The sequence below is a fragment of the Lolium perenne genome, chromosome 3 (genome assembly GCF_019359855.2).
Source record: "Lolium perenne isolate Kyuss_39 chromosome 3, Kyuss_2.0, whole genome shotgun sequence".
Lineage (NCBI taxonomy): Eukaryota > Viridiplantae > Streptophyta > Magnoliopsida > Poales > Poaceae > Lolium > Lolium perenne.
The window spans coordinates 232,719,444-232,729,220 of record NC_067246.2 but is presented as its reverse complement, the minus strand read 5'-3'; the positions used below and the strand labels follow the sequence as shown (position 1 = coordinate 232,729,220).

The following is a 9,777-nucleotide window of genomic DNA, read 5'->3' as shown; positions in this document are numbered from 1 at the left end:
AACCGTTCATGATAAGAACTTGTTCATGACAAGAATTTGTTCATGATAAGAATTCGTTCATGATAAGATTCCGTTCATGATAAGAATTCGTTCATGATATAGATTCCGTTCATGATAAAAATTCGTTCATCATAAAAATACATTCATGATTTGAAATAATTTTCGTTCACATACGGATATACCGAATTTTTTGTTCAGCTCAAAATGAACCGTTCATGATAAGAATTCGTTCATGATAATAATTCGTTCATGATAAGATTCCATTCATGATTTGAAATAATTTTCGTTCACATACAGATATACCGATTTTTTTGTTCAGCTCAAAATTAACCGTTCATGATAAGAATCCGTTCATGATAAGAATTTCGTTCATGATAAGATTCCGTTCATGATAAGAATTCGTTCATGATAAAAATACGTTCATGATTTGAAATAATTTTCGTTCACATACGGATATACCGAATTTTTTGTTCAGCTCAAAATGAACCGTTCATGATAAGAACTCGTTCATGATAAGAATTCGTTCATGATTAGAATTCGTTCATGATAAGAATTCGTTCATCATAAGATTCCGTTCATGATATAGATTCCGTTCATGATTTGAAATAATTTTCGTTCACATACGGATATACCGAATTTTTTGTTCAGCTCAAAATTAACCGTTCATGATAAGAATTAGTTCATGATAAGATTCCGTTCATGAATAAGATCTCGTTCATGATATAGACTCCGTTCATGATAAGAATTCATCATGATAAAAATATGTTCATGATTTGAAATAATTTTCGTTCACATACGGATATACCGAATTTTTTGTTCAGCTCAGCTCAAAATGAACCGTTCATGATAAGAATTCGTTCATCATAAGATTCCGTTAATGATAAGAATTCGTTCATGATTTGAAATAATTTTCGTTCACATACGGATATACCCTTTTTGTTCAGCTCAAAATTAACCGTTCATGATAAGAATTCGTTCATGATAAGATTCCGTTCATGATAAGAATTCGTTCATGATATAGATTCCGTTCATGATAAAAATACGTTCATGATTTGAAATAATTTTCGTTCACATACGGATATACCGAATTTTTTGTTCAGCTCAAAATGAACCGTTCATGATAAGAACGCGTTCATGATAAGATTCCGTTCATGATAAGATTTCGTTCATGATATAGATTCCGTTCATGATAAGAATTCGTTCATGATAAGATTCCGTTCATGAATAAGACCGTTGGCTTGCCCTCTCTTCATTAGTTGGTCCCCCTTGAGCTCTCGGTCCACAACAACAGCACCGCAGCGCACGCACGATGGCCCACCAAGGAAGACAACGCGCCGCGCGCCTCCCGATGCGGACAGTTAATGAAAAGCCGCCCGGTGAGGGCCCACCGTACAATCCGCCGCGCACTCACTTTTCCTTCGTAAAAATCGGTCCACATTTCCCTCCTCTCACAGCAGGTGTCCGTCGCCGGTAGCTTCGCTTCGCAGTCCACCCGGGCAACCCCCCTCGCCGCCGGCGAAGCGCGCCGCGCGGGAGCCAAATGGCGGCCGCCGAGCCCTTCTCCATACGGTGAGCGCGCGCCCCCTACTTACTATGCCTCCGCTTTCCTTTTTCTCTTCTGAGGACAGCTTAGCCTGGTCGACTGAATTAATGCCGCGCGCAGGGGGTTCGCCGCCAGGATGCGGGCCGAGGACGCGGACAAGTGCTGGCTGCTCGGCGGCCGCGCTGAGTTGGAGACGGAGACGTCGCTGCCGCTGCCGCCGATGGACCCTCCGCCGCGGTCGCGGTGGTGGGCCCACGAGCTTGCCGCTGTGCGGGCGCGGCCGGATGCCTGCGCTGCGGGTGGGGACGCTGCCGTTGGTGGCGGCGCCGGCAATGGGGGTGGTTTGGGGAGGACGACGAGGCGGAAGGGATCTCGGGGGAGCGCCGTCGCCGAGAGGGCTAATAAGCGGCAGAGAGTGCTCCAACTGAAGTACAAGGTATGGTGCCTCGGCTTTGTTTGTCCTTCCCGCCCAAGTATTCACTAGTAGGCAGTGGCCGTTCTCTGGGTTCATAAATCAAAACTTCATATGCTGTTCTGTTATTTTATTAGTCAGTAGGTTTAGGAGGGGCCTTGTCACATTGGTAATGAATGAATGGCATTTCCTTGCTCAAATGTAGATGTGGTGAACAATGCCCAAATTAGATTCCAAGATGGTAAAAACTTTGTAACGTACTTATTTTGGCCCTTTGAAATGGGACACTGGGAAGTAGCTGTCTAATCCATAGGGTTATCTTCTCTTGATGCTAGAAGACTAAGAGGACAGTGGTGCATATAGTTTGTACCTACTTCATATATTAAAGGAATACTCCAGTTACTTTTCCATATGTGCAACATGTTTGCTGCTCTTTCCTTTGATAACATGCAGCAAAGAGACTTTCAAATGTATGCTATACAGTACTATTTATTGATCAAATTACATCAAAGAATTTCTATTTTTTTTTTCCAAGCGATCCACCCAGGGGATCGATTTTCATTACCACGAGATAGCGAAAACAACAGTAGTTTCTTGCATCAAAGAAGTTCTATTGACTAACCACCTAATTCCATATTGTTTGCATTCCCCTAATCTAGTCAGCTTACTTTGTCATTTTCAGCTAATACTATGTAAGACATGTTCTTTAACAGGAGAGAACCTCTAAACCCCAGTCATCCTCTTGCTTACTTCAACAGGAATTGTTAAGAAAACACAAAGGCTGTACTGTTCGTACGCTGAGAGAATTTGTTCCGAGGAAGAAACTGCAAGAGCGACAGGATGATCATATCTCTGTTCAAGGAGACAGCTTGAAGAAACAGTGCGGGACAGGAATAGATCACAAACGAAGCATAAAAGCCAGTAGGCCAACTAATCATCCTCTAAATCATGTCTGTGAAGTGGTGGAGCATGTTACATACCCTCCCAAGGATGATATTTTTGGAGATCTACCTCTTTTAGAGAGCTCCAAAATCATGTTTCGTACTGGAGTTGATATACTCCCTACTGTTATAGAAGATTCTTTTCTAGAAAATCAAAATGGAGCAGATGCTTTATCGGAAACGGAACAATTGAAACTAATACCCACTTCTGACATATCAAAGCTAATGCCACCCCCCCTTGAAGACTTAGTGAAGAAGGATCAGACTCCTGATAAAGAGTCAACATGCATCTCCCCCAATGATGCAGGAAGAAGTCATTCTTTCTCTGCTAAGTTTGATGGTCCACTAAATCATACAAGTGTCACCATGGAGAAAGCTTGTCTTGCTGAAATGCAGCTGAAGTCTACTGATGTTCCTGCTTTAAGTTCTTATTGTAAAGATGAAGCAAAATCTGGTTCTAGCAAGCCTTCACAGGGTTGTTTGTACATGAATACAGACTGCTTTCAGGAAATAAAATTAGCTGGTATAAGTTCAGCGACTGTGAGAACCAGAACTGAAGCAACTAACAAAGATAGAGATTCATCAGTCTGTGGCAAGAAGAGCACTTATATCTGTGGTCGACTGGTTCCAAGCGATTTCTACACAAATACAGACTGCTTTCAGAAAATAGAAAGAACTGGTATCAGTTTAGCGACTGTGAGAATGAGAACTGAAGCAATTAACAAAGATAGAGATCCAGCAGTCCGTGGCAAGAAGAGCACTGATGTCTGTGATCGACTTGTTCCAAGTGAACACCATCTTTCACGTGAAGGCACTCTATTGTCAGTTGTATCACAGGGGACTGCCGGTGCAGGAATAAACACAGATGCCATATCTCCCTGCAGGAAGCCTGCTAAGGAATATGCCTTTACTTCCGGTCCTTGTAAATTTGCAAGCAATATATATCATGAAAGTAGAAAGAGTGTAGATACATGCAAACCATTATCAATGGATGACCAAGGTAGCTGGTACTCTAAAGTTTACCCAGGTCGCTCTCCTGCAAGTGGTTTACCTTTTATGAAGCTACCTGGCCTTGAAAGAATGGAGATCTCAAGCTATGATCCGAGAACAGGCGAAAATAACTTTATGAATGGACAAATAAAGAATACAATAAGATGCAAAGAGCAGCAGCCGGTGAGTGGCATGGCCAGTACTATACAAGGTCAGAATAACATTGGTTTCAGTGATTCGCAAGCAGGGAAAAAAGCCCTGGACGGTTTTGTGACACGGGATAGTTGCCATTCTCATCAGCCCACCATGCGCCTAATGGGCAGGATAGTCTCAGTCTGCAAGAGTAGCAAGGAGCAGGAGTTATCTACGGAGAAAGGGTTGATTGACAGTAGTATTTTTGAAGGAGACCGCCCCTCAGCAATTTCATGTGAATTGCCTCCAAAGAGACTGTTCCCTTTTAAAGATTCTGTGCTACCGAGGGCTCGTATTCTTGAATCTTCAGATACGTTGCCAAGGATTCCCAACAGCACTTCAGCACAGGCAAGGCCTATCATCAATGATGCTCAAAATCATAGTCTGCAACAGACTAATAACGTTTCTTCAACATTTAAAGATTGCGCCTGGAATTCTGGCAGTCAATTTGGTTGGCAAACTCAGGTAAACAAGGAATCCACCATAGGTGTGAACTACAGGACCAGACATTCTGAGCTATATCAACCACCAACACTGACAAGCATTCCTCGTAACCAATACTTTAACTTAAGCATCCCTGGATCAGGCATGCACACAGAAGATCACACTTTTGTTCGTTCAGCAGTAAATCAATCTTGTACTTCATTTCCACAGTGGCCATTAAATATGAGCATGCAGGGGAAGTACCAGAAATCCACATCCTCGTCTTATGAAGATCTTAGATCTGTTCCTACTCACCAACCCTACCAAGTACCTGGAGCAAATCTATTTTCCACACCAATAATATATTTTCATGACTGTGGTACAAATAGCGCTGAGTCCAGAAACTTTTATCAGCCAGGACACCCTTCCCTTACAGCTAATTTGGCAAGTAAATCCATTTCAGCATTAAACCCAATGTGCGCTGGCAGTCTTTTGAATATAGATGGCAGAAAGGGTGTTCCCTTCGTCGACCAAACAAGCAAGAGACCAGCTTGTGCAGATAATGTTTCACAGCAACCTGCAAAGAGGCAGGTTGTTGCAAACAAACTGGAGGAGTTAACAAGTCAGATGTTCCCAAATATGAAGAACTACTCATCTGGCTGGTCACTAAATGATGCAGTTGGTCCAAGGATACTTGACTTCAGTAACAAATTATCAAGAAATACCACACAAATATCAAAAAGCAAAAACAATAATTTAGGGGACAATTCAGTTCCAGTTGTTGAAGCAGGTCAAGGGCTGTAAGCATGGTTGCAGGAGCTAAAACCACGTTGAAGCCAGGTCTGCATTCGACTAATTTTTTAGTTGATAATGGTTTTGATTCAACTTTACTATAGTGGAATGCCAGAAAGAAGCAATGGAGTGTACCTGGTCCAGTTATATGTCTTGAGTTGTTTGGTATTTGGATAGTCAGCAAAAGGGAAGGCGCATTAGATTTTCTACAATTCTAAAGATGATAGTGTAGCAGTTGGTGGATTACTCCTATTCATGTAAAGTTTTAGCCCAAATGTGCAAGATCACTTACTTTGAAATAAATATCATGACAGATCTAACATCATATGTTAGTTTAGCTCATATGCCCCCCTTGATGCATATCAGTTCAATTTTTTTTTACGGTGAGTTCAATACTGTAATCTGCATGCTCTTTTGATCAAGTAATATGAAGTAAAGCACTAATGCTGCTGCTGGAAAGCTGCCAGTTTCACTTTTAGGAACTGTTTGCCTTCCTGTTCCTAGTGTTTTTGTTGAGCGATTTGCAATCTTCACTCTAATAATATCCCCTTTCAGCTAAAAGAGCATCATGAGCCGTAGCCAAACTTGTTTCAAAAAAATGAGCTGTAGCCAAACCACGCACCTTTTGTTGATTCATCTGTCTTGCTATGTGCTTAACATGCTAGGTGAGACAACGACAGGAGCATGGAAAGTACGGTTTCTTTCAGAAAGCAGCGCCCACTCTGAAGTCTGAACTGAACCCCCCCAAAAAACCAAAAAAAAACCTGTGATGCTTCGTCTAGGTAGCCTTCTGGTTGTGCAACCTTGGAAAAGGTTCGTGGCAGTACATGCAGTTGCTTCAGACCTTTCAACTCCATTTGTTCTTTCTTTCCTTGGGCCAAGAGTAAGGGAGACTTTGCATCGTATCTGCAAGGATGCCTTCCTTCTTCACCTTTAACCCCGATTTTAAACTGCCTTGACTGAAGTATAAAACCATCAGCTGTATCCCTTGTCATCTACACCGTCCCATTCCAACAGAGAAGAACATCAAGAATCCCCGGAGAAAGCTTCTCACAAGTTGCAGTAAGGAATCATGGGTGTTCTTGGTGCCCTTGCCAGGCATTTGGATTCTCTTGTTGGGTAAGCACACCTTTTCTCTAAGCAGTTCATGTCCCATTCTTTCTGCTGCTGCTGGTCCATATGAACTTTAAGCGTTTCAATCTGAAGTCCTTGTTTCTCCTATGTTGCACTCAACAGGCCTGGAATCATGCTGCTTTATCCGCTGTAAGTAATTTATCCCTTCATTCAGAAATAACGGTTCGTTTGAATAAACATCCCAACACCTTTTTCTGAATTCTGACATGGTTTTCCTGCACGATTAGATACGCGTCGATGCGTGCGATCGAGAGCCCCTCTTCCCTGGATGATCAGCAGTGGCTCACCTACTGGGTCTTGTACTCCCTGATCACCCTCTTTGAGCTCTCATGTTGGAAGGCTCTCCAGTGGTAAGCCATTAACCATGCCCCCCCTGTTCTCTGCTCAATTCATTCAGTTATTCATCGTGCATTGAATTTCTGAAGATTTCGCTCTGCCTGCCTATGTTTCAGGCTGCCTCTGTGGCCATACATGAAGCTCCTCTTCTGCTGCTGGCTGGTGCTGCCAATCTTCAACGGCGCGGCCTACATCTACGAGACGCACGTCCGGCGCTACTTCAAGATCGGCCAGTACGTGAGCCCCGCCTACAATGAGAGGCAGAGGAAGGTGCTGCAGATGATGAGCCTTGACGCCCGCAAGTCCGTCGAGCGATTCATCGAGACGCATGGGCCCGGTGCCTTGGAGAAGATCATCCAGGCGGTGAGTTGTTCTACCTAGTTTCCATGGTTTTATTCCTGAATGTTTTCACTTTCTGATGCCAAGGTTTTACATGTGCAGGCCGAACAGGAAGCCAAGAGAGCCTAGTTTAGCTTGTGGTGAAAGTAAAAGGCATTCTTTCAATTGGGGGAAACGAATGGAAATGGCTGCCGTGTGTTGTGGTTAATGTGCTTGAGCAGTTGTAATCCTTGTGCCGTGTGCGTGTGATTAGTCGGCTTGCTGGGCTTGGGAAGATACCTTGCTGCAGATATGTGAGAGTTGACACAACGCATCAGACTACATACTTGGTGTACAGTACAATCATGTGAAAATGCTTCTTATCTGACAGATCAAACCAGTCTATGAATTAAAAAAAAAACAGAATTCTAACTGTCCGATTAGTTAACACTGAATACGTATGCACTGTAAGCGAACAGAAATGCCAGACTGACAAACAAAACCAGTCTACGAATGAAAACCCAGAATTCTAACTGTCCAATTGATTAATTCTGCACTCCTCCTTTTCTCTCCGCTGAACACGAACAGAGATGCCACCGATTCAGGCATCCCTTACAACGAAAACCAATTATTTGTCTATACCCGTTACAAATTGCATGATGAGGGTATTCACCGTAAAGAAAAACAAGAGCAAAATACATTTCTGTACCTGACGAAGACACTGAAAAGAGATGGATGAGGTGAGAGATCAGAGGGAGGCGAGAGTGGCGATGTCCATCGGGTAGGCGTCGTTGGGCGAGGCGGCGCGGTAGGACCTCCGTCCGACGATGATGTTGGCCGCCTCCGACGGGTGGAAGGCGTCCCAGAAGATGTGCTGGTCCCTGTTAGCGCAGGGCGCCTGGTACGGCAGGCAGGTGACCTGCCCGTTGTTCCTCCCCACCCCGCAGCACCCGGCGTTGGGGACGGTGAACCCGTAGGCGCCGGCGTTTGCGAGGATGTCGGCGAAGATGTTGTATGCGTTGATGTAGGTGAAGTGCGCGCCGGGGAGCGAGTTCATCTCGTTGACGAGCCCCACCAGCCCGCGGTTGAAGATCTTGATGGCGCTGTCGATGCGCTCCACGCAGGTGGTGCCGTCGGGGCTGTACCGCGCCAGCTCGTTGGGCGCGCACCCGACCTGGCCGACGCCGATGAGGGCCACCTTGCGGGCTCCGTAGCTGTACATGACCTGGAGGTAGCGGCGGTAGTCGGCGATGAGCGACTCGGAGTACTGCTCCGGGGTGTAGCGGCTGCCGGTGCTGTAGAAGGCCGGCTGGAAGTAGTTGTTGAGGTAGTCGTTGCTGCCCATGCCCACGCTAAAGATGCACTGGCTCAGCCGGTTCGACGCCGTGTCCTGGTCGCCCAGGATGTTCACCATCGTCTGCACCGCCGTCTGGTAGTTCTGCACCTGCCCCGCGAACGTGATCCGGCCGCCCTGAAATGCATCCATGCAACACCGTTAGCATGAGCGTTTCTCTATCTTTTTTGGTTCGTTATGTGTTTTGGACGTACGAGCTGCTGGCCTGTCTCGGCCCGGATTCCGGCGGCGGCGGAAGCGAAGTTGACGCCGTTGAGGAGCTGGTCCCCGCCCGTCTCGGCGTAGGGAGGGATGAAATTGTCGAAGCCCAGAAGTTGAGCTGCGCATAAGAGAAATCTGTTTGTTAGGTATCAAATGAACTGCTAAAATTGCACTCCGACAGACATGGTTGAAGAACCAAACAAACATCTTCTCTTCTCTTAATTTTACCCGTGAGCCGTGACCTCGGTTACACTACTTGCAAGGACGATGAATCTAGCCACGTAATCCTACATTGGGTCCATGAATCTATGTCCACTCCACCCCGGAAAATTAAATTCCCCATAACCATCGCACCGAACACTGCATGCATTGTACTATAACGGCGAGCTGGCCCACGCATGGGTGTACGTCTCGCCAAAAAAGGCTACATTCACAATCCTTCATTACGCGCCTCCCTCGAACGGCAGGGCATGCAGCTCCCTGCTTATCTATCACCTGGCCCAGATACGCATGCATCGCCCATGACCGCCATGAAATTCATCGAGCTTGTCTGTCTAGACGCTCGTGCGCTAGTAGCTAGCAGTGACGAAAACGACAACAAGCAAGCCTGCGCGCGGGAGGCCAGGGCAATTTGACACATGGTGGGCTGATTATATTACCGATGACGTCGACGGTGGTGAGGCCGTTGGTGAACCTCCCCGAGGAGCCGCCGGGGAAGTCGACGCCGTAGGGCGGGTAGTTGGCCCGCGCGAGGGAGACGATGTAGTTGTTGTTGCCGTTGTCCACCAGCGAGTCGCCGAAGATGAAGTAGCACGGCACCTGCGGGTCGCACCGTGCCACCGTCGCCAGCGCCAGCAACGCCACCGCCACCAGGCACGTCAGCCGCCCCAGCTCCATGGTCTCCATAGCTAGAGCCTAGAGCTAGAGATGTAGCTAGCTAGGCACGGGCACAGAAGAAGGAATTGGATATGGATGGAAGAGCTGAGGAGCTGGTCACACTCTCACACTGACGGACGGGAGCTAGCTGGGATCGATATATAGGCGCCGCACGGGCAGGGGCGGCGAGCGAGCGGTAACACCCGGAGTGATAGCAGATGGACGCTCCACTTGCACGCATGGTCGCACTCGGTGGGCGATACAC

At 46.3% G+C, this 9,777-nt stretch overlaps 3 protein-coding genes across 5 annotated transcripts; 2 read left to right on the top strand and 1 right to left on the bottom strand.

Annotated features, from left to right (window-relative positions):
- The first annotated feature begins 1,297 nt into the window (after positions 1-1,297).
- LOC127343676 (uncharacterized) lies at positions 1,298-6,093 on the top strand. 3 transcript variants are annotated; one of them, XM_051369862.1, is made up of 4 exons: positions 1,298-1,569; positions 1,664-1,979; positions 2,714-5,341; positions 5,959-6,093. In XM_051369862.1, exons 1-3 carry the CDS (start codon positions 1,541-1,543, stop codon positions 5,303-5,305), a joined length of 2,937 nt encoding a protein of 978 aa, XP_051225822.1. In that variant the 5' UTR covers positions 1,298-1,540; the 3' UTR covers positions 5,306-5,341; positions 5,959-6,093. The 3 variants fall into 3 exon arrangements, with proteins under 3 accessions (XP_051225822.1, XP_051225820.1, XP_051225821.1); XM_051369860.1 differs by having other exon boundaries at positions 2,669-5,341; XM_051369861.1 differs by lacking the exon at positions 5,959-6,093 and having other exon boundaries at positions 2,669-5,771.
- Positions 6,094-6,274: 181 nt separating this feature from the next.
- Positions 6,275-7,425, top strand: LOC127343678 (HVA22-like protein f). Its single transcript, XM_051369864.2, has 5 exons — positions 6,275-6,412; positions 6,530-6,556; positions 6,655-6,777; positions 6,880-7,126; positions 7,205-7,425. The coding sequence occupies exons 1-5, from the start codon at positions 6,366-6,368 to the stop codon at positions 7,229-7,231; spliced, it is 471 nt and encodes a 156-aa protein (XP_051225824.1). The 5' UTR covers positions 6,275-6,365; the 3' UTR covers positions 7,232-7,425.
- Positions 7,426-7,589: 164 nt separating this feature from the next.
- On the bottom strand, positions 7,590-9,654 carry LOC127343677 (GDSL esterase/lipase At5g45670). The gene is made up of 3 exons (XM_051369863.2): positions 9,296-9,654; positions 8,630-8,754; positions 7,590-8,552 (listed from the first exon to the last, which is right to left on the bottom strand). Exons 1-3 carry the CDS (start codon positions 9,540-9,542, stop codon positions 7,830-7,832), a joined length of 1,095 nt encoding a protein of 364 aa, XP_051225823.1. The 5' UTR covers positions 9,543-9,654; the 3' UTR covers positions 7,590-7,829.
- Between the last annotated feature and the right edge of the window lie 123 nt (positions 9,655-9,777).